This window comes from Notechis scutatus, chromosome 2 (assembly GCF_049901735.1).
Source record: "Notechis scutatus isolate UNSWTSFEM ecotype Mainland chromosome 2, rNotScu1.2, whole genome shotgun sequence".
Taxonomy (NCBI): domain Eukaryota; kingdom Metazoa; phylum Chordata; class Lepidosauria; order Squamata; family Elapidae; genus Notechis; species Notechis scutatus.
Window position 1 is genome coordinate 18,056,537 of NC_142010.1, and position 26,568 is coordinate 18,083,104.

The 26,568-nt window shown below is 45.3% G+C and overlaps 1 protein-coding gene across 2 annotated transcripts; it reads left to right on the plus strand.

The window, feature by feature from the left end:
- FLOT1 (flotillin 1) lies at positions 1-25,738 on the plus strand. Of its 2 annotated transcripts, none has more exons than XM_087954353.1 (13): positions 1-74; positions 5,033-5,090; positions 7,788-7,863; positions 8,236-8,326; positions 9,052-9,195; positions 12,078-12,197; positions 13,957-14,052; positions 15,263-15,415; positions 18,629-18,810; positions 20,683-20,728; positions 20,825-20,962; positions 22,498-22,662; positions 24,015-25,738. In XM_087954353.1, the coding sequence occupies exons 2-13, from the start codon at positions 5,048-5,050 to the stop codon at positions 24,048-24,050; spliced, it is 1,290 nt and encodes a 429-aa protein (XP_087810479.1). In that variant the 5' UTR covers positions 1-74; positions 5,033-5,047; the 3' UTR covers positions 24,051-25,738. The 2 variants fall into 2 exon arrangements, with proteins under 2 accessions (XP_087810479.1, XP_087810480.1); XM_087954354.1 differs by having other exon boundaries at positions 24,018-25,738.
- The last annotated feature ends 830 nt before the right edge of the window (positions 25,739-26,568 follow it).

The following is a 26,568-nucleotide window of genomic DNA, read 5'->3' on the forward strand; positions in this document are numbered from 1 at the left end:
GGGAAAGGCGCGGCGTCGGCAGGAAGGGTGTGTGCCTGTTTGGGAGCAGAAAGCAGCGGGTCCTGGGAAGGCAGGTAGGGCCTGGGCGTCGAGGGGAACCGGGAAGGGTGGGGGGAGAAGCGGTTCTTGCGCCAACGAGCAGCGGGCAGCTTCAAGATTGCACGCAGCTCCGTTGGGGATCGTACCCTTTCCCCCCTTGCGCTCTTTTTGCCAAATGCACACGAATAATAACAGGCCTGCGGCTGCCTTTTGCAGAGAGCGGTGGCTCTTCTCTGGGTGCGTTCTCCTCAAGCGACAACGATAGCATAAGTATAAGCCGTCGTGGGGACAATCAATCCCTAGGGACGAAAAGCTTCCTATTTACCGTAGACAAGCTTCACATTGCCCTAGAAAAACCCCACGCTACAGGATGTGGCGGCTGGCATCCTGTAAGTGTGGAAATTTACTGGGTCATCTTCCTCTTTGGAGGGTGCTTACTTTGAATTAACGCACTAGTCCTCATGAGCTGCTCGCCTTAACTAAAGTGACACCCCGTGGCTAAATGCACTGCCTAAATAATTACATCTTCCTATGGAAAATGGCTCCAGATTTTTGGGTTGGGGGGGGGTCTTGGTGGGGGGGGGGGAAGGGGGAGGATATAGCCTCTTCCATGATCGACGTACTTAGAAGAAATATATGCGGCCAGTGGCAAGACTTACGGTAAAGGGGATGGTTATCAGGATAATTAGGAGGAAATAAGGTAGCACTATTGAGCATTGAAATGCTCTGCTCAGAATAATGGTGCTGGATGGATTCCTTTCACAGAATCTTGTCCTGAGAAGGGGTTGGACTAGATGACCTCTTTGATCCTTTCCATTTTTATGTATAAATAAATGCATGTCACCCACTGCAAAAGTTCAGGGCAAATGTACATTACAGGTACTCCTCAATGTATGCCCAAGATTTTGTGTTGCTGAGAGTCAGTTAGAACTGAGTTGTGCTGCATTTCATGACTTTTTTTTGCTCCCGTTGTTAAGCGAATTACTGCAGTTGTTAAGTGAATCAAGTCATAAAGCAAACCAGGCTTCCTTCACTGTCTTCAGGTGGAAAGGGGACGTGCTGATCACATGACCTGAGGACATGCAACTGTCAGAAATACATACCAGTTGCCAAGCACCCAAATTTTAATCACATGACCCTGGGGATACTCCAGTGGTTTTAAGTGTGAAAAACAGTTACAAGTCACTTTCTCAGTGCTTACTGTAACCTTGAACAGACACTAAATGAATGGTTGTAAGTCAAGGACTACCTTTATTTTATGTAACGTTCAACATTCTAAAACCATCCAACATTTTAAAACAGTGGTCTTCAAACTTGACAGCTTTAAGACTTGTGGACTTCAACTCCCAGAATTCTTCCTCCAGTCATGTTAGCTCAGGAATTGTGGGAATTGAAGTTCACAAGTCTTAAACTTGCCAAGTTTGAAGACCCTTGTTCTAAAATAACCTTCTGTCCTTTAAAACAAGCTCTAGATTAGGGTTTCTCAACCTTGGTGATTTTTAAGAATGTGGACTTCAACTCCCAGAATTCTTAGCAATCAATAGCCATGCTGGCTGGGGAATTCTGGGAGTTGAAGTCCACCTTCTTAAAAGTTAGCGAGGTTGAGAAACACTACTCTTTGGTTATGTTAGATAGACTCAAGTATCTATTGTGTTAACCATTAACAAGTACTCTTGTAAAATGATGTTCTTCATCCAAGCACACATGCATTATGACTTTTGTCACAGTTTTGGGTCTAGGATGTGTAATTGACTGGAAGCTGTCAGAGGTGGGGCTGCCTTCAAAAGTGTTCTGGAAAGTTTAGATAATTCTAAGGCAAACTTAGTTAACCAGACTTGGGGTGGAGATCACTCACCAGTCCTGAAACAGCTGTATAACTTCCTTGCCCTGTCTTGGAGATGAATCCAAAAGTCAGTCGTGAACTTCAGAGCTCTGTAAGGCTTGGAATTGGTATATATGTCCCTTTTCATATTGAGCAATCCAAAGTCCACTTCCAAGCATCTCCAAGCATGAGAAGACTTTGGCAACTAAGGGAAACACGAGCATGGCTGAGAAATTCTGGGAGTTGAAATCCAAAAATCTTAAAAGTTGCCAAGTTTGGAGACCGCTCGCTGCAATAGAAGTTTAGCAGCAATGGACAAACTCTGATCCACAGAAGGTTTTGTTTGCTTGTTGTTTTTTGTTTTGTTTTTGAAAATGAGTTATTTCGGCTCTGAGGATTCCAGGGACAATGCCTAAGTAGCAGGATGCAAAGGTTGCCAGGTTTGTGATCTATAAGGAGATTCTCTGGATTAGGTGCCTTTCAGGTGTGTTGGACTTTGTGACTTCCATCTGTCGACCTTCATTTCCAGTTCATGTAGAAACTATGGGAGTGGGCCTAGTGTTGAGATAATTCCCCGTTAGGAGAATGAGCGCATAACAGGGAGACGTAGTGAGAGTGGTGAAGAATAATACACAAACAGCACACAGATACACTGTACAGTAAATGTAGGTTTTTTTACTTCCAATAAACGTTTAAGCACAGTCCAAGATAAGCAGTCCAAGTCATTCACGGTTAAATCAGTCAGTTTTCAGTCCAGGGATTATCCAATAACAAAATCCAGTATCAAAAACAGTTCAGTAACAGACTTACCTCAAATCCAAGAATAACAGTTAATAGGGAAAAATGGAGGAAAGGCAACTCTCTCCAACAGAAGAAACAGAGACTCGCGGGAGACTTTCCTGAGACTAAACAACCCAGGTTTCTGGCTCCATCTTATGGCCGTTTGAGAAACCACACCCAATTACAATTTTAGCATTCCCTTAAAGATACGGTATTAAAATGTCTATCCTAGTTTATATATTTCCAACCCAAATAACTGTTAGGTGACTTACATTCCTAACACCTAGCACATCTGGAGAGCACCAGGTAAGATAGGTGCTGTGTAAATGTCCATAGAAACAAGCAGCTTTGGTTACACCAGGATTTTCCAATCTTGTCCACTTCCAGATGTGTGGACAGATGTGTGTGACATTCCAGGGGATGGAATCCATATATTTGGAAGTTGCCAAAATCCCTGGGTTGGAGGAAGCTCAGCGACCAGTGTAGTTGGCATCGGCGGCTTTATTACCTTCAGTAGATTCCTCAAGAATTCTTCATTCATAAGAACTCTTTGGTGTTTCCAGCATGGATCTTTTCTAATCTAATTGGTGATATTGGGAATGGATGTGAGATTTTCTGCATGCAGAATTGGTGTTCTATCATCAAGTCAGAGTTATTCCCTATTCTTTGGTGCTGAGTCCAAAGTTGTGTTGATTTTAAGGAATCTGCATTGCAAGCTTGGCTGCAGATTTAAGCACTGGGGAAAATCAGGTAGTTCATTGAATAGGATCAGGGGTGGGATTCAATTTTTTTAACAACCGGTTCTGTGGGTGTGGCTTAGTTGGTGGGCGTGGCTTGGTGGTAATGTGACTGGCTGGGTGTAGTCAAATCAACATCACTCACATCGAGGCACGCATCTCCTCGCTTGGCCTCTCATGATTGCGGGGATGCTGCAACAGTTGTAAGTGTGAAAAATGGTCATAAGTCACCTTTTTCAGTGCCATTGTAACTTTGAATGGTCACTCCACACAAGCAAAGTACCAGCAAAGGAGGGGAAAAAAACTCCAGAGAAGTTCCTGAGGCAGGAAGTCTAGTCCTGCCAAGAATATAATAAGGATTAACGGAGAGGCAGTTTCTGTAAGCAACACCAGAATGTTTCCTTCCTGTCTTCCTTACAGGATTAGGCCAGTAATTTCTTCTAACAACCGGTTCTCCAAATTGCTTAGGATGTTAACGACTGGTTCTAGCGAATAGGTGCGAACTGGTAGAATCCCACCCCTGAATAGGATCCTAGGTTTGAAGCAATTTAATTTGAAGGAGGGGAGATTAATTGTGAAGGAGTGTAGTGTATTTTAATTCTGGGTGAGGATGAAAAAACTTTTAGTTCTGAAGTGAAGTATTGGCCATCTCCCACTATCCAGCAACATCTGGAGGGTTTCACATTATCCCACATTAATGCAAGCAGGATGTTTCACTACAGGGGAAACGGAAAGGCCAGATATGAAATAAGATATGAAACAAGAGCAGCAAAGTTGATTAGGGGACTGGAGGCTAAAACATATGAAGAACGGTTGCAGGAACTGGGTATGTTTAGTTTGATGAAAAGAAGGACTAGGGGAGACAGGATAGCAGTCTTCCAATATCTCAGGGGCTGCCACAAAGAAGATGGAGTCAAGCTATTCTCCAAAGCCCCTGAGGGCAGGACAAGAAGCCATGGGGGGAAACTAATCAAGGAGAGAAGCAACCTAGAACTAAGGAGAAATTTCTTGACAATCAGAACAATTAATCCATGGAACAACTTGCCTTCAAAAGTTACAGGTGCTCCATCACTGGTGATTTTAAAGAGATTTGTCCAGTGGTGGGATTCAATTTTTTTTTACTACCGGTTCTGTGGGCTTGGCTTGGTGGGCATGGTGTGGCTTGGTGGGCGTGGCAGGGGAAGGATATACTGCAAAATCCCCATTCCCTCCCCACCCCACTAACCTGCTTTCCAGCTCCGTTCTCCTGTGCAGGGCAACCAAAGAAGACCCAGCCGATCAGCTGGGATTCGGGAGGCAGAGAAGAGATGGGGCCGGGGCCAGTCAGAGGTGGTATTTGCCGGTTCTCCGAACTACTCAAAATTTCTGCTACTGGTTCTCCAGAACTGGTCAGAATCTGCTGAATACCACCTCTGGATTTGTCTGAAATGATTTATGGCAACTTTAAGACTTGTGGACTTCAACTCCCAGAATTCCTGAGCTAACATGACTGGAGGAGGAATTCTGGGAGTTGAAGTCCACAAGTTTTAAAGCTGTCAAGTTTGAAGACCCCTGATATAAGGTCTCCTGCTTGAGCAGAGGGTTGGACTAGAAGACCTCCAGGGTCCCTTCCAGCCCTACTATCCTGAAACCCCAGTTTTCTGTTCTTTTCCAGACTCTCTAGATCAAGATGTTCTTTACCTGTGGCCCCAATGAAGCCATGGTTGTCTCGGGTAAGTGCTCCATTTCCTGTTCCGTTTTCTTAGCTTTCTTATCTGATAAGATCAGCCTTCAGGGCAGCCACAAAATGTGGCAGTATGCCCTTTGTCCAAGCTAGCCGTGTTTTCTTTCAGATTGCTCTGTTCAAGCATGCATGGATCACTTTGCATGTTCAACCATCTTTCAGCTGTTCAGACGTAGTTCGCTCTTGAGGATTTCATTTGGAGACACCATTTTCTCCTCTTTCTTTTTAACTACTCAGTGCTTTTATTTTCACAAAGTGGATTTCCTCCAGCAAGGGCTGTTCCCCTGACTGTGCTGGCTTCCCATTTTCCAATCATCACGTTTTGGCTGTATAATCATTAGAGCACAGACTCAAACTTGTTGTTAATACAGCTGTGCAGCCTAGGGCAGCTGTACAGTCCTGGGAAAAGACACAGCTGCTTTAAAGAATTATTGACGAGTGTTAACAATCATGACCTACGCTTTTTAAAGCAGATTTTTGGAACAGAAGCCAAAGTGTTTCACAGTCCTTTGGAATAGTTTGTGAAGGGGATCTATAGTAGCGGCCAAAATTGTGGAAACCTTTTGGGAAAGGTGTATTTTTGAGGTTTGATGGCTAATAACACCACTTTTTTTTAAAGTAGTACCATAAAATTATATATCTATGGAATGATCATTTAATCAAGAACGTAATGCAATGAAGTTTGTTCAATTATCTGTATTCTATGAAAAGATATAGCCAAATAACAAGAAAAAGGAAGCACAACTTGCTTAGGTTGATATCAGGTAACTTTCCTTCATCTGATTGTAGCCAATGAGCATGAGTGTTTAGAGAGCCAATCAGGTGTTTAGAGAGCCAGTCAGATTCAGTTTTTGATGTCATGTGTTAAAGCTCAGAGGAGGACATTTGTCAGTGTGTTATGTGATCGCTATCAAGTTGGTTGGGGTTTTTTTGTATTCTTTTATTTAGGAAGCTTGTAAAACACAATAAAATTAAAGTAATGGTTCAAAGAGTTGACTGTCGCCCAGAAAGTGATGTAAAATAGTATTATTAAGTGAACAAGGCTACAATTATAAAGAAATTAGAAGAAAAATTAGTGGAAACTTAACCAAAGGTGGCATTTCTAAGTTTTTGAAGAGGTATAAAGGGACTCAGTCACTACAAAACCACACTGGTAAAGGCAGGAAAAGGTGCACAACAGCAAGTGATGATAGAAGAATTAATTAATTAAGACTGTGCCTACGTGACAGAAGAAAATCATTTGGGTGTATACAAGATGAAATGGTGCAATGCAATGTGAAGTTGATTGCAAGGACTGTTCGGCGCAGACTGCAGGAATTTGGCCTAAAATCTAGAATTCCACAAAAAAAAGCCATTTTTATATCTTTCAAACAAAGGTTGAAAAGACTAAACTGGGCTAAAACCCATGTTACCCAGACAGCGGAACAATGGGACAGTGTTATTTGGAGTGATGAGACCAAAATCTCCCTGTTTGGTAGTGGTGGCATAAAATACACAAGGAGACACTTTTCCCAAAAAGTTTCCACAATTTTGGCCACTAATGTATAACAAAATCATGCCCTATTGGATAATCTTGGTCAGCAATTCCCATGTTTCTTCTTAGAATACAAGATGTCCTTGACTTAACGATCACACAAAAAGGACCAAAACTCTCATTGCTGAGCGAGGTTGTTCTTATGTGACTTGAGCCTAATTTTTAATGACCTTTTTTTGCCGCAGTTATTAAACCAATCACTGCAGTTGTTAAGTGAATAACGCGGTCATTAAGCAAATCGGGCCTCCCTCGTTGACTTTGCTTGCTGGTCGCTGCTTGGGAAGGTCACCAAGAGTGATCACATGACTCTGGGAGGCTGCAACCATCGTAATTATATGCCGCTTTGCAAAGTGCCTGAATTTTGATCAGGTGCCCATGAGGATGCTGCGACGGTCGTAACTGTGAGGAGCAGTCATAGATCACTTTTTCTCAGTGCCATTACAACTTCAAATAGTCACTAAACAAATAGTTGTAAGTAGAGGGCTACTTGTATTACATTCTGTTTCCTCTTCCTTTAATTCAAGGGTCTCCAAACTTGGGAACTTTTAAGATTTATGGACGTCAAAACTCTCAGAATTCCCCAGCCAGCATGGAATTCTGGGAGTTGAAGTCCATAAGTCTTCAAGTTCCCAAGTTTGGAGATCCTTGAATTAATTGGCCATTTTTCTTCATTTTCCCAAAGAAGCGATCAGATTCTATGCCTGCTGAACCATTTTCTGTAGAGGTCTCTTTGCTTTTTATTACCAGTTATCAAAAAAAAACCAAATGAACAGTTGACCGAGGGATCTAATTGACTGGATTGATCAAGGGATCTGGTTATGCTTCCTAGCTCCTCTTAGGTCATAATATCTGGGGGAAGGAATCGGGAGCGTGTCTATCTGATCTGGTAGGACAGGTAGATATCCTTAAGGAAACACGTGGTTTTTTTAGCTTTGGTAAGTTGCTAAGTATAGACCGTACTTAAAGAATTCAAGTGGGATCTGCATCATTGGAAGCTTTCAAGAAGAGATTGGACTGCCATCTGTCAGAAATGGTGTGGGGTCTCCTGCTTGGGCAGGGGGTTGGACTAGATGACCTACAAGGTCCCTTCCAACTCTGTTAATCCGTTAAATTAGCCTTGGCTGATTCTGCACTGTTTATCTCTTTCCCCAGGTTTCTGCCGCAGCCCCCCAGTTATGATTGCTGGTGGCCGGGTGTTTGTGGTACCGTGCATACAACAGATTCAGAGGTAAATCTTGCTGTGAAAGGCTCTATTTAAAGGTTCTCAGGATCTCACCAAGGCTTGGCCACTCTTTTAATTAAGCAAGCCCATTGCTTACAATGTAGCCCATTGGTTACATTTCAGTTGCCCATCCAAATACTAACAGGGCTGGCCCTGCTTAGCTTCCGAGATTAGCCAGGGTTGGCAGGATGCCGAGCCATTCAACCCCATTGCGTCCTTCAGACATTAACCTTAATTGGGTTTAAAACGGAGTGGAGGAGTGCTCTGCCCTCGTTGAATTCACTGATAGAAAGACAGGGTGACATTTTTGTTAGAGCTGAAATTGATGGGTGTGTGTGTGTTGTGTGTGCATTCATCCTTTCCTTCCTGCTCTTACAGGATCTCACTTAACACTCTGACCTTAAATGTGAAGAGTGAGAAAGTTTATACCCGGCATGGGGTCCCCATTTCAGTCACTGGCATTGCACAGGTAATTTTTTTTCTTTCCAGCAATACACCCAAGGAATTCAGTGGTGGGATTCAAAAAAAAATTTACTACCGATCCTGTGGGCATGGCTTGGTGGGCGTGGCGGGAGAAGTGTCAGCGTTCCAGAAAACCTCCAATCCAACCAATAACTCCGAGACAGACATCTTCTCAAAAGTTCTTTTTATTTTGGATAGTAAACTGGCACAACTGGGGAATCCCGAATATGAAAGTTCCGGGCTTCATAACAATAAGTAAAACCTACAAGTCCATCCTCTGCGCCCATCATCACATCACAGGCCCCAATAATCCTCCACCCCAACTTGAGACTTCCCCTCACTTATGCGCCAAATAACATGACCTTGAATTAGAAAAAAGAATGTTGTTATGTCTAACTACGTACATCCCGAGAAATTCCCCCTTCCCATTTTCCCAGGCCTCAAAATGTGGCAGCGTGGCAGCATCAGGGTCTCAATATGGCTTCCAAAGCTGACAGGAAGGATATACTGCAAAATCCCCATTCCCTCCCCACCCCACTAACCTGCTTTCCAGCTCCGTTCTCCTGTTATTTCCCTTGATTTGATTTGATGGAACTCTCTTTTGGGATGAAGAGGACAATCACCAGCTGCTTAGAAGAGAAACGGTCCTTAGGCTGACAAACTCCGTGTCGAGGGTGTGATATAAGCAAGGACCGTTTCCCTTCTTTTCTTCCGCCATCTTTTCCCACCTAGGTGAAGATCCAGGGCCAGAACAAAGAGATGCTGGCAGCTGCTTGCCAAATGTTCCTGGGCAAATCCGAAGCAGAAGTCGCGCACATTGCTCTGGAGACCCTGGAAGGACATCAGAGAGCCATCATGGCCCATATGACAGTAGAGGCAAGTAGAGGTGGCTTTATTTTATTAGTTTGTCAAACTTGTACAAGATAACAAGTACAGGTATGAACATAAACAGGAACAAAGGAAGTAAACACAGATGAATGGGGACAGTAAGACAGGGACGGTAGGTACCCTGGTGCGCCTATGCACGCCCCCTTTGAGGACCTCTTAGGAATGGGGTGAGGTCAACAGACAGTTTGAGGTTGAAGCTGTGAGGGGTTGAGGCTGTAACGACGGAGTCAGGTAGTGAGTTCCAGACCTTGACCCCTCTGTTGCTGAAGTCATATTTTCTGCAATCGAGTTTGGAGCGGTGTACTTAGTGTTTGTATCTGTTGTGTGCTTGTGGGAGTATAAGTATGTGTGCAAGATGTCACCACTGGTTGAAGCTAAGGAGAAATTTCTTGAAAGTGAAAACAATTACCGGTAATCAGTGGGATGACTTGCCTCCAGAAGTTGTGGATGCTCTATCACTGGAGATTGTTTTCCAGAAGAGATTGGACAGCCATTTGCCTGAAATGATATAGGGCCGTGATGGTGAACCAATGCCAGGGGTCCCCAACCACCGGGCCCCGGACCGGTACCGGTTCGTGGAACATTTTCTACCGGGCCGCCGGTTTGCTGGGCGCCGCCATCTTGTTTTGATGAGAAAGTGCTTCCGGTGAGCTTTTCCGGTTGGAAAGCGGCATTTGGGTCCTGAAGGAATCCTCGCGCCTTAGTTTCATCGAAGGGGGGGGCGGCTTTGAACAAAACTAAGGTGCGAGGATTCTTTCAGCACCCAAGGCAAGGTGAGCCAAGCGGCCGTCCCGAAGCCGTCCCGAAGCCCATCGACAAAGGTACAAAGGAGGAGTTGAAGGTGGCGGGGAGAAGCGGGGGACGGCTGGCCGGCCAGTCGCTCGGCTCGCCTTGCCATGCGTGCTGATGCCGGTACCGGGCCGCGGATCATTTTGTGATGCCTGTACCGGGCCGTGGCACAAAAAAGGTTGGGGGCCACTGACCTATGCCACCTGTGCCGGAAGTGGCATGCAGAGCCATCTCTCCAGGCACGCCAGCCATCGCCCATTGTTCTTCTGGGTTCTGATGCATGCCAGCCAGCTGGTCTTCACGTGCACAGGAGCACCGGAAACTGGAAGAGCAGCTCCCTGGAGCACATGCGCGCACGCTGGCAGCTGGTCCTTGCACTCACAATGCGTACGCGCCGGGAAGCTAAGCTTCCAGTTTCCGGCGCTCTGACGAAAATGCATCAGGGAGCTGCTTTTCCGGTTTCTGGCACATGCGCATGTGTTGAAAAGGTTAGCCACCACTGACACAGGGTTTCCTGCCTGAACAGGAGGGTTTGGGCTAGAATATATCCAAAGCGCCCTCCAATTCTGTTCTTCTTAAAAGATGTTTTCTCTCCAGTTGTGTACGCTGGGCTGTTACTTTAATCCATCCAATTGAATTGAATCTGGGGTATCTAAAGGAGTGGGGGTCAAAAAGGTTGCGGTAACCACAACCATAACCTCACACCTTTTTCACAGGACACATTGACAAGGGATGGCCTTTTCATGGTGTGGTTGTGACCATAGGCTTGTCTCTTTTAATCCGCTCCCTGCAGACAACAACCCTGCACTGAATCATGGTTTGCATTAGCCATGGGACAGTGGGGACCTGGGACTCCAACCCCTATGGAGAGGATTGAGTGAAGAAAGACTGTTTTGAGAGTTCACAAACAAAGACGCTACCCTAGGCTATAGGATAAAAAGAAGAGTTGGTTTATTTGTTTGTTTGTTTATTTATTTAATTTATATTGCTGCCTGTTCGCCCATAGCGACTCGAGACGCCTTACACCAGTGATCCCCAACCTTTCTTATGCCACGGCCCGGTATCCCCAACCTTTTTTATGGCGTGGCCCGGTACCGACATCAGCTGGGCGCCGCCATCTTTTTTTGATGAAAAAGTGCTTCCGGTGACCTCACCGGAAGCACTTTTTCATCAAAAAGATGGCGCGCCAGCGCTCTGTGAGCTTTTCCGGGTAGAAATGGCTTTCTCCCGGAAAAGCTCACGAGCGCTGGCGCCGCCATCTTTTTGATGAAAAAGTGCTTCCGGTGAGCTTTCTACCCAGAAAAGCTCACGGAAGCACTTTTTCATCAAAAAGATGGCGGCGCCCAGCAAACCAGCGGCCCAGTAGGACTTGTTCCACGGACCGGTACCGGTCCGCGGACCGGTGGTTGGGGACCCCTGCCTTACACAATATAAAACCATATTTAAAACTAAAAATAAAAAACAGTAAAAACTAACAAAAATAATCAAATAAATGAATAAAGTACAATAGAACTAAATCTGGAAAAAATATAAAAAAATAAAAAAATAACCCCCCCAACTCCCACCTCCCGCCCCGGTGACAGCAGATCACACTAGCCATTTGATGGGCTCCGTCCTGCTCTGGGTTTCCCAGGCCCGCTGGCAAAACCAGGTCTTCAGTGCCTTCCGGAAGAGTGCTAGAGTGGAGCCATTCTAATCTCTGGGGCCCACCACGGAGAAGGCCCTTCTTCTGGGTCCCACCAGGAATGCTGCTTCTATCATCATCATCTTTTCATGACCTCATAATCCTTTGCGGGGTGGAGTCTCGGCAACTGAATGGAGCTGAGTGTTTACTGGCTGGATACCCTTCCTGTCGCCAATGCGGAGTTTTTTTTTCAGCAGATACATTCTCACTGCGCCCAAAGAGAGAACTATCTGCCTCTTTCCTAGGCTCAAACTCACAAGCCTCCTGATTGTGAGGCAAGAGCTCTACCTCAAGGCCACCACGCCACTCTAGCTGATGCTGCTTCTAGGTGGGCTTAAAAACTGGTGAACCGAATCTCTGCTTGGTACTAACATAGTTACCTCTCTTTGTTAAACAGGAAATCTACAAGGACCGTCAGAAGTTTTCAGAGCAGGTCTTCAAAGTGGCCTCGTCTGACCTGGTCAACATGGGGATCAGTGTGGTCAGTTATACCCTCAAGGATATTCACGATGACCAGGTGCACATATGGGCTGTTTGGTATTGATGCAAGCCATTGTTCATGTCACTGAGAATGTTCAGTCAATAGAGATACCTTAACCAAGGATGTCTGATTTTTGTTCTGACCCACGCCCTTTTCCAACAAATCAAATACAATGCCAAGGGAACAGAAACCTTTTAATGCTTCTGCAAAATAATTAGCTGTGATGAGCACAAGCCTTGCCAAACTGTGCGAGTCTGCCAAAAGATAAGAGACAAGAAATAATTTGCAATACAAGAATCTTCAAATACAAACTCAGGATACTGGAATGTCCAGGAGGCTGGAGTTTCAAAACGTCTTTGCCTTCTGCAAAGAACGTTCGCTTCACAGCTGGCTTTTATCTTCTTGAAGGAGGGGCCTTTATCTTGCAGCCTTACTCCCGAGTCGCCCGTGGTGTTGTAGCTGCTCTTTCCTGCGAGCAATCCTGCACGCATGCGCACTTGGCACAGGCTCCTTGGGAACCTCCTCATCACTGCTGCCAGCCCCCAGAATCTCTGAAGGCAGCAGTCCACTCCATAATGGTCCTGGCCCCTCATCTGAGTCCTCGCTCTCCTCAGCCATCCACACCTGCTGCCGGCTAACCACAACAGATTTACAATCTTTCAGGAATAGACATAGAAAACCAGCATCAACCTATCCCAACGCCAAATAGAATTGCTTGATTTGTTTTTGTTTTTTTCTTGTTAATGGAAAAATGATACAAGGTTCTTTCTGATACTGACAACCAAGTTTTGGACTGAACGCATTTATTGACAGGTTGGATTTATATCTCTCAGTCCTTCAACATCGGCCAAGTCAATAAATAATTATATTAAGTTCAACCAGAACTCTATGGTTGTAGGCTATAGTAACAAAATCTTAAAAGTGTTTCCTTTCCTATAGTGAATTAAGGTGGAGCCAAAATGAGTTGTTTTCTCAGTTTCCTGGGCTTAACATGTATTTTGTTGTTGCAACCATCATGTCCACATTGTTTCTCCAAGGACATCTTATTCATAGCGTACACATTAATCCAGTGGCCCCCAACCTTTTTTGTGCCACGGCCCAGTACCGGCATCACAAAATGATCCGCGGCCCAGTACCGGCATCAGCACGCATGGCAAGGCGAGCCGAGTGACCTGCCGGCCAGCCGGCCCCCGCTTCTCCCCGCCACCTTCAACTCCTCCTTTGTACCTTTGTCGATGGGCTTCGGGACGGCTTCGGGACAGTCGCTCGGCTCGCCTTGCCTTGGGTGCTGAAAGAATCCTCGCGCCTTAGTTTCGTTCGAAGCGCCCCCCCCCCCTTTGATGAAACTAAGGCGAGGATTCCTTCAGGACCCAAACGCCGCTTTCCAACCGGAAAAGCTCACCCGGAAGCACTTTCTCATCAAAACAAGATGGCGGCGCCCAGCAAACCGGCGGCCCGGTAGAAAATGTTCCACGGACCGGGAGCGGTCCGGGGCCCAGTGGTTGGGGACCCCTGCATTAATCTCTTCCTATTTTTCTCCACAACAACCTTGTGAGCTAGTTTGGGCTGAGAGAGAATGATTAGTTCAAAGTGCTTCAGGGGGAGGATTGGAACCTGGGTTTCCTCACTTGGGACAGGATTAGAGCCCGTCTATTCTGCAACTGTTCAGTAACCCAAGGGGGTAAAAAAAAAATCAGAATTCAGACATTACCAGATATTGTTTGCAAAATGGGTGTTTTCTGGGGATTCTGGATTGCTTTTCCTGTCCATCATCTCCCCCTCTTGTCAATTGTAGGATTATCTTCATTCTCTGGGAAAAGCCCGAACTGCTCAGGTACAGAAGGACGCCAGGATTGGAGAAGCTGAAGCCAAGAGAGATGCTGGCATCAAGGTGGGCAATTGTGGAAGGAAAGTTGTGGTGGGCTTTTGACTGTCTACCTTGTTTTAGAGATTGCTGGAGGTTTTTAAGGAAAGATTGGACAGCCATTTCTCTGGCATGGAATAAGGTCTCTCTTGCCTTGGGCAGGTGGTTGGACTAGAACAGTGATCCCCAACCTTTTTATGGCGCGGCCGGTACCAACATCAGCTGGGCGCCGCCATCTTGTTTTGATGAAAAAGTGCTTCCGGTGAGCTTTCTACCGGAAAAGCTCACCGGAAGCACTTTATCATCAAAACAAGATGGCGGCGCCAGCAAACCAGCGACCCGGTAGGACTTGTTCCACGGACCGGGACCGGTCCGCGGACCGGTGGTTGGGGACCCCTGGACTAGAAGACCTCCAAAGTCCCTTCATGCCCTATGATTCTTAGCAAGTTCAGATCTGGATACCATGTTTCCCCCAAAATAAAACCCTGTCTTATACATTTTTTGCCACCAAAAAGGCACCAGGTCTTATTTTGAGGGATGCCATCCACTGACTGACCTCACTTGTGCGCGTCGCCCCCGGCCTCCTTTTCGCTGTCAGAGGCCTTCAGGAACTTCTTCTTCTGTGGCCAGCAAGGCTTTCCTGAAAGCCTCTGCAGCCGATAACAGATCTCCGGATCGATCCAGAGCTTTGTTAGCAGCTACAGAGGCCTTTACGAAAGCCTTGTCAGCCTTGATGGCTGCAGAAGGAATGGGCCAGTGAGGCAGGTGTCAGGGTGTGTGAGGCCTGGCTACAACTATTCAAAGGTAAGTAGGAGGGCAGCTCCACCCGCCTCATCCCCACCCTAGCTTAATTTTTACCTGTGCACTCTGGAATGGGCGGGATCTTAATTAGGGCTTATTTTGGGGGGTAGGGCTTACATTGGGCGCATGTGTAAAAAATCAAGCTAGGACTTACTTTCAGGGTCGGTTGTATTTTCAGGGAAATGGTATTAATTGGATGGGAGACGACTTGGAAACCCCAAAGCTGTAGAAAGGAAGGCCGTGACTGCCAAATGATTTCCCAATAGTATCAAATAGACTTCCCCATAAACTCACCAGGAATCCAACAAAAACTTGAGACTCTTCTTTAAAATCAAAACTTCTTCAGCACTCTTGGCTTTTGCACTATCCCTGAGCTCTTGCCTCACTCTTCCTGTCGGGCACTGCCTCTGAGTTCTCCCATCTTGTCCACCTCTAGGAAGCCACAGCCAAGCAACAGAAATTGTCTGCTCAGTTTATGAACGATATTGAGATGGCCAAAGCTCACCGAGATTTCGAGCTGAAGAAGGCTACTTACGACATTGAGGTGAACACACGAAAAGCCGAATCGGACTTGGCCTATCAGCTGCAGGTGAGCCACCCCACCGCACAGCCAATCAAAGGGGATTGGCAGGTGGCAGAGATGGAATAAGTTGTGGCCTATTTTTTTTCCTCAAATGAAACACGCATAGGAAAATGTTTGTGATTCCTGCCCCTCGGCCTAGTCACATCCTTCATTTAGGGCAGGGCCGTCCAACCTTGGCAACTTTAAGATCTGTGGACTTCAAATCCCAGAGTTCCCCAGCCAGCCAGGGGCAGTCCACAAGCCTTAAAAGTTGCCAAGGTTGGACAGCCCTGAGCTAGAGCATAAATTTGCGGGATGTTGACATATTGAGCTATGAACAAGCTGTTGTGGCCTGCCGGGGCTGGTGGAGCTGGCAGCAGAGTTGGACAGTAGTGAGGAGATTGGGAGGAACCTGGGCCAGTCTTGGAAGCTGAGGAAGGCTCGGATGAGGGATCTGCATCCGAGGTAGAGATGGGGCCAGGGCAGGCTGGCAGTCATCAGCTGCTTTTGGGCTCAGATAGCAGGGAGGCTGGGGACCAGTTGGAACCGTTTCCCAGCCTGCGTATGTGCAGAGCTGTTAAAAGAAAGGAGCAATTAAGAACTCAGGGTGAACATGGGAGCAAGGCCACTGGTGGCCGACGAATGGCCCTTCCCACCAGGATTAAAAGAGGAGCAAAAGAGGAGGGGGCTTTTGAAGGAAACAACTTGCTCGTTGCATGTTTGTGTTTGTTCCAGCCTTGTGGGTCTGTAAAAGTCTGTAATTCCAGCCTTCCCTGCAACAGTGAGTATGGAACTGTTTACCAGGCAGCATTGCAGGATTGATAACAGTCTGAGATAATTAGTTCACCTTTGGGAGAATGTGTGCCGAGCTGTTGGCTGACTGTGAATGAACCAATTCACATTATCGTAAATAAAGAGGTTTTTGCTGGGACTCAGAATTGACTGAGTGCTGGTCTTCCGGTTTGAAGGGCTTTGGTGACAGACAGAAATCTGCAATCGTGCGTGGTTTCTGTTTGGGCTCGCCGCTGGAGCGCCCTGAGCCGGCTGGTTTCGGGGCTAAGCCACCCCGTAGAGGTGGTGAAGAGGGGGGAGACCGCCAGCAGGGTTGAGGAGAGCCGCATCTCTCCTCAGCTGGCCATTACTCCCTTTCCCGAAGGCGGTTGCAGCGGTGGTCAGAAATGGCCACCGCAAAGAAGAACTCGACCGGAAAAGAATGTGCAGGAGGAAAATAAGAAGTGAAAGTTTTGGCTGACCGGGTTAAATTGTAAAAGTAACAACCAAGGTACCCTGGAATTTAAACTTACAAAAAATAACATCGCTCCCAAAGAAGAGTCGGAAGCAGCGAAGGAAAGTGAAAAGGGAAAGGTTTGGGTTTTTTTTTCCTTCTCTCTCCTTCCCTATACTGACAACTAAGAGACTTAAATAAGAAATTGGAAAAATCCGCTTTGACATCAATAGACAATTAAGCTGAAAATAAAACAAAATGTCAAAGGGATAATAAAGATTTCTGGACATTAAAAACTTTCTTTTTCATAAGCAGGAAGGGAGAGAAAAAGAATAAGGGCAGGATCTGGAAGAGGGAGGAGACTGCCTGGAATTAAAAAGAATCTAAAGTAAAACTTCAACAAGACTTCTGAAAGATACATTTTAACTGAAACTTTGCAACTAAATAGTAACCCCAGGAAGAGAAAGTGAAAAAAAAGAGCAAAAAAGAAACAGCTTGCGTGTATTTGAATTATTTGGTGATCTTTGGATTTTTGGTTATTATATTTGAATGACTAAAATCAACTGGGTGGTTGTTTAAAAATTTATACAATGGCACCACTTCTGGATGAATTGAAAATGGAACTTAAAAAGTACAAAGAAGATGCACAAGAAGGGAAGGGTTCTTTTGGCTTTGTCTTTCAATTCTTAGAAATGGAGATTTGGAACTATGAGAAACAACAAGAAAAGACTGCAAAACAAGAAGATTGGGACAAAGAAGAAGCCATCTTTAATGAACAAGCAATTCTATGTGGGGAAGAAAAAGGAAAGGGGGGAAAGAGAGTGGAGAATTTAAGACTTAAAAAAACAACCAAAGAAAAGAAAAATAATTCAAAAAATAAGTATAATACTGGAAAGCAACAGAAAGGGGGAATACAGAAGAGAGAAATAGAGGTAGAGAGACAAGGGGGTAAAAAGGGGAGAGAGAAGAAGAGAGGGAAGAAGGAAAGGAAAAGAAGTTACAAAGGACAGGAGCAAGTTATAGAGAAACAGGACCTATTTAGAGATAATGGGTGAAAATCTAACTGAAAAAGGGATTCTGTAAAGGTACATAAGATTGTATTGTTATATTAGTAATAGAAATAACTTTAGAAAATTGGAAACAACATATGATTAAAATGAGGGATAAAATAGTTAGTGTAATTTAGTGAAATGTTTGTGAATAAAACAAGTGAAATAAAATAAATGAGAAAATTGAATTAGGAAGGAACGGGAACATTTTAATTAGTTAATGTTTTATAAAATATAAGTGAAGAGGGGGGGAATTAACTATGGAAAGCTTATAATTGTTCCCATAGAAGTATATTTAATTGAAAAGTAATGTTAAAGATGTTAAGACTTTAATGAATATTAATATTAATAATAGAATTGAATTGGAATGGAATGTTGTTTTAATTATATATATTTATAATTTTTTTTCTTTTTTTAAGAATACAGTGTGTATTTTAAGAATGTACCAAGCAGAATCCGAATGGAAGTTATGTATTATATTGAATGTTACAACTTTAGGGAAAAGATATAAAGGCGTCATACTCCAATCAGTAACTACAGGAGAAGTTTTGTTTAATGAGAAAAGATAATAGATAATTGAAACAGGACAGACAAAAAAATATAAATACAACGATTTGAATTGAGATGAGATAATTAAAATAAAATTGAGAAAATTAAAAGAGGGGAGAAGCTATGCAGAAAATGTAAAATAGTAATAAGATATGGAATAGAGTATAAAAACGAGCATGAACCTGAATTTGTGTCTGTACGAAGAAATGTAACCCGGGATTATGCTGCTTTCAAAAAAGATGTTTTATTTGTATTATTTTTTTCTCTTTGTGAACACTCAAATAAAATTTACCAAAAAAAAGAAAAAGAAAAAAGAATTGACTGAGTGCTTTTTGGGTGAAGCCCAGGACAGAACACAAGCTTCAGCGGGGAATTTCTGAACCCTTCAGGTTCCGTTGTTCTGAATCCTTCATGCAGGTGGCCAAGACCAAGCAGAAAATTGAAGAGGAGAAGATGCAGGTCTTGGTGGTGGAGCGAACTCAGCAGATTCAGATCCAGGAGCAGGAGATGATCCGTAAAGAACGGGCGCTGGAGGCCCAGGTCAAGAAACCAGCCGAAGCAGAACGTTACCGGTTGGAGAAATTAGCCGAGGCTGAAAGGTACGGACATTACACTCCTCTATTCTCCTCTTTTTTCCCCTTCCTATTCAGAATCTGCCGTTACTCATCATAGAAGAGCACTTTTCAAAGGAGTGAACTGATGCTGGCTATGCCCCTTTATAGTATAGTAGTCCTCGACTTTTGACCACAGTTGAGTCCCAAATTTCTATTGCTAAGTGAATTTTGGCCTATTTTACGACCTTTCTTGCCACCGTTGTCAAATGAGTCACTACATTGTTAAGTTAGTCACACGGTTGTTAAGTGAATCAAGTTTCCCCATTGACTTCGCTTGTCAGAAGATTGCAGAAGCTGATCACATGACACACACACACACACACACACCAAGATCCTGCAGCCATCATAAATAAGAGTCAGTTGCCAAGCATCTGAATTTTGATCAGGGGGATGCTGCAACCATTGTAAGTGTGAAAAATGGTCATAAGTCACTTTTTCCAGTGCTGTCGTAACCTTGAACAGTCCCTAAATGAACTTTTGTAAGTCAGGGACTACCTGTAAAGCTGGAGGGTCAAATAATGGAATGTATCTCCACAAAAATAATACAGATAGTCCTTGAGTTATGACCGTAATGGAACCTGCCTGGTCATTAAGCAAACCAGTGGTTCACAATGGGGTCTGTTTTTGTCAAAAGCCCAAAATAAATTCCGGGTGTTTTGGGGGGGGCAAAACTGTGGTAAAATGCAGTCAGGCGACCATAGGCTACGATTGGCAGCCCATAAATTTCCCATCCTTTTGTCTCAAAGTTGCTTTTTCAAAAGGTAACTGAACTGTTGTTTTTTTTCTAGAGGAAGACGGTGGATTTTTTTGTTTCTGAGGGGGAAAAAAGAGGGGGGAAAACAGTCCAGTTGCCCTTTTGAAAAAGCATCTTTGAGACCATTGTAGATGACTGAAAATCTCCACAGATATTCCTTATCCTTTGCTGTTTGATGCAAAAAGGACTTCCCAGCATGGCTTCCACGCATTTTATCCTTTTTTAAATTTCCTGCAACTAACTCTCCAGTTGCAAACCAGGGGTGGGTTACCATGCAGATGTCTCCAAACTTGGCAACTTTAAGACTAGTGGATTTCAACTCCCAGAATTCCCTAGAGCAGAGGTGTCCAAACTTGGCAACTTTAAGATGTGTGGACTTCAACTCCCAGAATTCCTCAGCCAACTGGCTGAGGAATTCTGGGAATTGAAGTCCACAAGTTTGGAGACCTCTGCCCTAGAGCAGTGGTGCCTAACCTTTTTGGGCTCATGTGCCAAAAATTGTGTGCGTGCTTGCACGCTCGTGCTCGCGTGCCAGTACCCAGAAGGCAATCGCGCCCCCCACACCTCCTATGCATGCGCACGTAATCCCTGCCGCCCACTTACTTGCATTTCGCCTCACAGCTGATTTTGGCCTCCCAGAGGCTTGAGGAAGGCTTCTGCAGGTTTTTCAGGCCGAAAACTAGGCCCGTTTCGTCACTTCCGGTATTTCCAGAAAAACAGGAAGTGACAAAACGGGCCTAGTTTTTTGGCCTGAAAAACATACAGAAGCCTTCCTCAAGCCTCTGGGAGGCCAAAAAAGGCCTCAAACCGGCCGAAAATCAGTTGAGAGGTGCGTGCATGCGCAGTGAGGTAAGTTTGCCTGCAGCTTGCCTGCTGGCACAAATGGCCCTGGGTGCCATCTGTGGCACGCGTGCCATAGGTTCGCCATCACGGCCCTAGAGTAATAAGCCTGTTCTCTTGCTCTAGGTTTGTCACCTCAAGCTGCTCTCAAACCCTGTCGCTTCCTAGTCTCCCCCGCCATTTTGGGGAGGCCAAAAGTGGCCCTTGAATGTTGGATGCTGGGCAGAGGGGTGAACCCGTGTCCCTGTTTTCTTCCCAAACAGGATGCAGCTCATCATGCAGGCGGAGGCAGAGGCAGAAGCCATCCGGGTGAGCCCTTAATTCTTCTCTACCTCATGGGAACGAAGAGGAGGCAGAGGTGGATGAGAACTTAGCTTATCCTGAAATCCCGTTTTCGTTTTTTAGGTGAAGGGCGAGGCTCAGGCGTACGCAGTTGAGGCCAAAGCCCGGGCTGACGCTGAGCAGATGTCAAAGAAGGCAGAAGCTTTTAAGCAGTATCAAGAGGTTGCCATGGTGGACATGCTTTTGGAGAAGCTTCCAGAGGTAAGCACGTCCTCCTCGTGTAATCCCAAGGAGAAAAAAAGGGAGATGAAGTCCCAAAGGTGCTTTTTTTTTCAGGAGGCAACTGGACTTGCTTGTTTTTTCTTCTTTTGAAGACATTTCGCTTCTCCCCCAAGAAGCTTCTTCAGCTCTGACAGGATGGTGTGGAATGGAAGGATTTATATTCCTTGCAGACAGCTGGTCACTTGCATCCTTTGAGACGGTCACTGAAGCGCTTGAAGTTTTATCTAAGTTGTCCTAAGTAGTGCTCCTGACCACTGTAGTCTGCAGTTTTGTCCTCTGGAAATCCATTCCAACTCCCACACCATTCAAAGGGTGTTCATCCCAAATTGTATAGCTAAAAATCTGAGGATACAGATAAACCTCTCAAGTGCTTCAATGACTCTTTAAAAGAGTGCAAATGACCAGCTGTCTGCAAGCAGTATAAATCCTTTCATTCCCCACCATCCAGTCAGATGTCTTCAAAAGAAAAAAAAACCAAGAAAGTCCAGTTGCCTCTCTCTCTCTCTCTCTCTCTCTGCTGTCTCTCTCTCTCTCTCTCTCTCCCTCCCTCTCTCTCCCTCCTCCTCCCTCCCTCCCCTCTCTCTCTCTCTCCCTCCCTCCCTCCCTCACCTAGTTTGGGTAACAAAATGTCTGCAACAAAACAACCAAGCCCAGAGAACACCAAGGACCCCCCGCCCCCCACTTCTAGTGCAGTTAATCCTCGACTTATGACTTAATAATTGAATCTGGAATTACAGCTGTAGGTCATCACAGTCATTAAGTGGGTACCACATGACTAACTTTCTCCAGTGGATGTTTTTTGCTGGAAATCAGAAGTATAGGGCAAAAAGAAGCCGCGGGCCTTTTGCAGATATCCTTAATCTCAATCAGGGGTGTCAAATTCAGGGTTATTTTCAAAGAGGAAGAAGAAAAGATGAGAAGAGAGCAAGGAAGGAAAAATAAGAAAAGAGGAGAAGGAAGAAGAAAGTAGATTGAAGAGGGAAGGAAAAATAAGGGAAGGAAGGAAAGGAAGGAAGGAAGGAAGGAAGGAAGGAAGGAAGGAAGGAAGGAAGGAAGGAAGGAAGGAAGGAAAGAGATTCTAATAAGAGTGAGGGAGGATCTGAGGGAAGTTCTGCCTTAGCACTTGGTCACCTCAGATGCACCCTCAACACAAGTGATGTCGAGCTGGCCACGCCCATCCCTGCCACACCCACCTCGCTCCCCCGAGGTCAAACACAACCCTGATTCGTCCCTCAATGAAATCAAGTTTGAACACCCCTGGTCCAAATGGTTCCTTTGAGGGTAATAATATTTTGCTTCTATATACTATTTTGCGCTGGAAAGACTTTTCCAGTCTTCAATTAGAATTTTCCCTGATTTTTTTTCCCACCCCAACAATCTTGTAAGGTAGGTCGGACAGAGAGAGAAGCCCAAAGTCATCTCCCCCAGTCTCCTGATCAAGTAGGGACTTGAACTGCAATCTCTATGCAAGTTTGCTACCTTAATCGTTGGGTGTCTTCGCGTTCCCTTCACAGATAGCCGAAGAGATCAGCAAACCATTGGCTTCCGTCAATAAGATCACCATGGTGTCAAGCGGGAACGGAGATGTGGGTGCTGCGAAGATGACCGGGGAAGTCCTGGAAATCATGAATAAGCTGCCTGACACTATTGAGAAGCTGACCGGTGTTAGCATCTCTCAGGTATCGCTCGAGGATTGCTGAGCTGTGGAGAGGAAGGGGTGGAGCAAATATAAAGCCCTTCTCAGTAGCAACTTAGCTAGAGTAAATATGCGGTTACCTATCCTGGCTTCCATTCCATATTTAGCGGATTAAGTAGAACCCGAAATCTGGGCTGTGTGGAAGGAGGAAAAACAATTGGTTGGAGACAAAAGAGGTGCTCCTTAATTAGCCAAAGAGAAAACACAGCTCAAGTGATGAGCAACAACCTTGTTGTTATTTCTGGGTTTCATCTTCTGGAAGTAGGTAGCCTGAGGTACTTTTAATCAGTGTGCTTGCTAGGGATGTTGGGAGTTGTAGTTTCTCAGTATTTGGAGGGCCACAGATTCTCTATGCCAGGGTGTCAAATTCAAGGCCTGAGGGCTAGATCCGGCCCATGGAGTGCTTAGATATGGCCCGCGGGCCCACCTTGGAAACAGCGAAGGACCGGCCCGTGGTGCCTCTGCCAGTAAAAAGGGAGCTTGGGGAGGCTGCTGCAGGCTGTCGAGGCTGAAAACAGAGCCCGGGCGGGCTGTGCGCGGCCTCCCGGAGCTATGCTTTTGCTGGCAGAAGGCTGAGGGAGGCTGTCGCAGTCAAACACGAAGCCTGGGCGGGCCGCACAGCCTCCTCAAGCTCCATTTCCACTGGCAGAAGGCTGCAGGAACCTGCTGTGGCCAAAAACGGAGCCCGGGAGGGCAATTGTGGACGAAAACAGACCCCGAGGAGACTGACATGGTCGAAAATAGAGCCTCAATGAGTGACATTGAGCTGGCCACTCCCCCCGACTATGCCCCCCCCCCGGCCCCCTGTAGTCAAACACAATCCTTATGTGGCCCTCAGTGAAATTGAGTTTGACATCCCTGGTCTATGCTAATGGAGAACATCTCTGTTCTGGCGACTATTCCGTCTTACCCCAATCTAAACACCCTCGAGATGAGAGCTCTTTAATTCCCAGAATTCCCCAGCGAGCATGAGTATTATTGAGATCTCTTGGAGATGAAGAAACACACCTGATAGCTTATACACCGCTTCACAGTGCTTTCCAGCCCTCTCTATGCGGGATTGCAAAGTCACCCTATTGCCCCCAACGATCTGAGTCCTCCTTTTACCCACCTCAGAAGGATGGAAGGCTGAGTCAACCTTGAGCCAGGTGGGATTCGAACTGCCAAATTGCAGGCAGCCGGCAGTCAGCAGAAGTAGCCTGCAGTACTGCACTCTTAACCGCTGCGCCACGGAGACTCTAATGCATATTTCACTGGGGAAAGTCTCCATGTTCATGGGAGTGATGACTGAATTTTAATTTTTTTTGGGGTGGGGTGGGTTTGCTGTCTCTGCAGCAGATGAATCAGAAGAAACCAGGACGGATGAACTGATGGGGTCAGAAGGACAAGAAAAAGTCATCTTGAGAGTGACCACCCATGGATCATCATCAATATGCACCCATATTTAGTGTTCCTCCTATCAGTGCCCTCCTGTGAATGCCATACCTTTACTACGGACAAGATTGTTGCATGTCGATCCGTATCTGCAAATGCTGAGGTCTCGTTACTCTGCTGTAAGCACCGTGATAGCTGGTGATGTCTCTGGGTGGACCTGCGACATCAGTGTGTCGCACTGTGGATCCGTTTATACTGATTTCCACCGTCACTTTGTAAAACAGGATCCCGTCGTTCCTTTCCTTGATGCTGTTTTTGTTACCTGAGCCTGCTGGTCACTAGATACCCTTTTTTTTCCTATATACGTAAGCTGTCCTCAAGGATCTAACAATGGCTCTAGTTCTAAAAAGGCCTGGAAGAATATAAGAATGGAGTAAGGATGAAGGTTGAAACCCAAGATCTGTTTTTATTTATTTTTTTAAAGGCCAGGTGGGTGGCCTGATTTCAGGGATTTCTATAGCAAGGGGAGGTCATTTAGGATTTTGTTCAGTCGTTTCCCTAAAGAGTTACCGCCTATGTACAGAGAGGGATTCGGTTAACAAGCCTAGTGATGTGTGGGTATCCCAGGGGTCTCCAGACTTGGCCAACTTTAAGACTTGTGGACTTCAACTCCCAGAATTCTCCAGCCAGCTATGCTTATTAATTAAGCTATGCTGGGTGGAGAATTCTGGGAGTTGAAGTCCACAAGTCTTAAAGTTGCCAAGTTTGGAGACCTTTGGTCTAAACCAAGGGTCTTCAACCTTGACACGTTTAAGACTTGTGGACTTCAACTCCCAGAATTCCTGACCTAACATGACTGGAGGAGGAATTCTGGGAGTTGAAGTCCACAAGTCATAAAAGGGGCCATTGTTCCAACCCACCCCGATCTAACCCTTCCCAACTTGCTTGATATATCACCATCTTGATCTCCGTGTGTGCCATAATGTTTGGTGCTACGTATAGCTAAGATTCCTCCACTTAGCAAACTTCCTTTTGGGGTCTTTTGTCTTCTGTCCTCACCGCTCCCACTCTCCCAGTTCTTAATCTCAATTTTGGGGGTCCATAGCAGTTTTCCTGTGTTAAATCAAAAAAGATCTCCCTGCCAAGAAGACAGGAGATTCCCTCAGGATAGGACCGTTCTCATAGGCGTCTCTTCTGCCTGCATGTTCACCTCCTCTTAAAATCGTCATCTGAATGTGCCTTATATCTGTTTGAACTAACGGAGTAGATATATATATACATCATCATTTCCCTAGAAGGGAAAATGCAAAGAGTCCTCATTTTCACTGTCTACTTGCTATCTCTCCCCTAAATTTTGGGATGCTCCCTGAAAGCTTTTAAGTTTTGTACCGTAACTGCTGATGCTCTGATCTTTGCTTGTTGTCCCAAATCGTTAAAGGAGGCCATGTGCTCATATCTTCACGAAGCTCACGTGGTCAGACGGCAGCCCTTCTACAGTGGCTTAAAATATCACCCCTGGACCTGTGCTTCAGAATTCACATATGCCGGGTTTGGCCTTCTTGCTTGCTCGTGTGTTGTGGCCTCAGCATGGTGCCTTGTCTGTGTTGGTCTGAGGAGAAGAAGGACAGCCCGTTCTTCATGCTACTTGAGATTGTCAACTAAGAATAAAGGCCAAGATTAATGAATGCCTCCGGTGTCCCTTCTGTGCAGCCATTTCTACTTTCTGGCCCATGTTTTCCCCATCTAATGCAAGGGCCTTCAAACTTGGCACATTTAAGACTTGTGGACTTCAACTCCCAGAATTCCTGAGCTAACATGACTGGTGGAGGAATTCTGGGAGTTGAAGTCCACAAGTCTTAAATGTGCCAAGTTTGAAGGCCCCTGATCTAATATCCTGAACCTAGGAAAATACTTGCTATGAATACAGGTAATCCTCAACTTACAACCACAAGTCCAATGTTTCTGTTGCTAAGTGAGGAATTTGTTAAGAGAGTTTTACCATTTTTCTTGCCACATTTCTTAAGAGAATCACTGCCATTAGTAACACAGTGGTTAATCTGGTTTCTCCGTTGACTTTGCTTTTTGGGGAGTTTGGAAAAGGGGATCACATGACCCCAGGATACTGCAACTGTCATAAATGTGAGTCATTTGTCAAGCATCCGCATGTCAATCACGTGGCTAGGTGCACTAAGTCACTGCTATGGTTATAAGTGTGAAAAACGATCACAAGTCACTTTTTTCAGTCCCGTTGTAACTTTGAACGGTCACTAAATGAAGTGTTATAAGTTGAGAGCTACCTGTATAGAAAATACATAACAGCAAACTGCATTCTGTTTTCACATGTGATCCTGCTTTATCAGTATAGATATAATACGAATTTTGTCTGCATAATCTCTAACAATCCTTTGGATTGCAGTTGGGATGATGATTATTATGGTTGGTTGCAAAGTGAGCCAGATGATTAGACTGGGTTGGGCATTATTTTATTCACCTATCAAGCTCCTCCCGAGGACCT

What these genes read in the sequence shown, in the direction of transcription:
- FLOT1 (XM_087954353.1), top strand. Translation starts at nt 5,048, where the DNA reads ATGTTCTTTACCTGTGGCCCCAATGAAGCCATGGTTGTCTCGG. An exon ending in TGCATACAACAGATTCAGAG is followed by an intron (nt 7,864 to 8,235) that starts GTAAATCTTGCT and finishes CTGCTCTTACAG; the next exon opens with GATCTCACTTAACACTCTGA. An exon ending in TGGCCCATATGACAGTAGAG is followed by an intron (nt 9,196 to 12,077) that starts GCAAGTAGAGGT and finishes TTTGTTAAACAG; the next exon opens with GAAATCTACAAGGACCGTCA.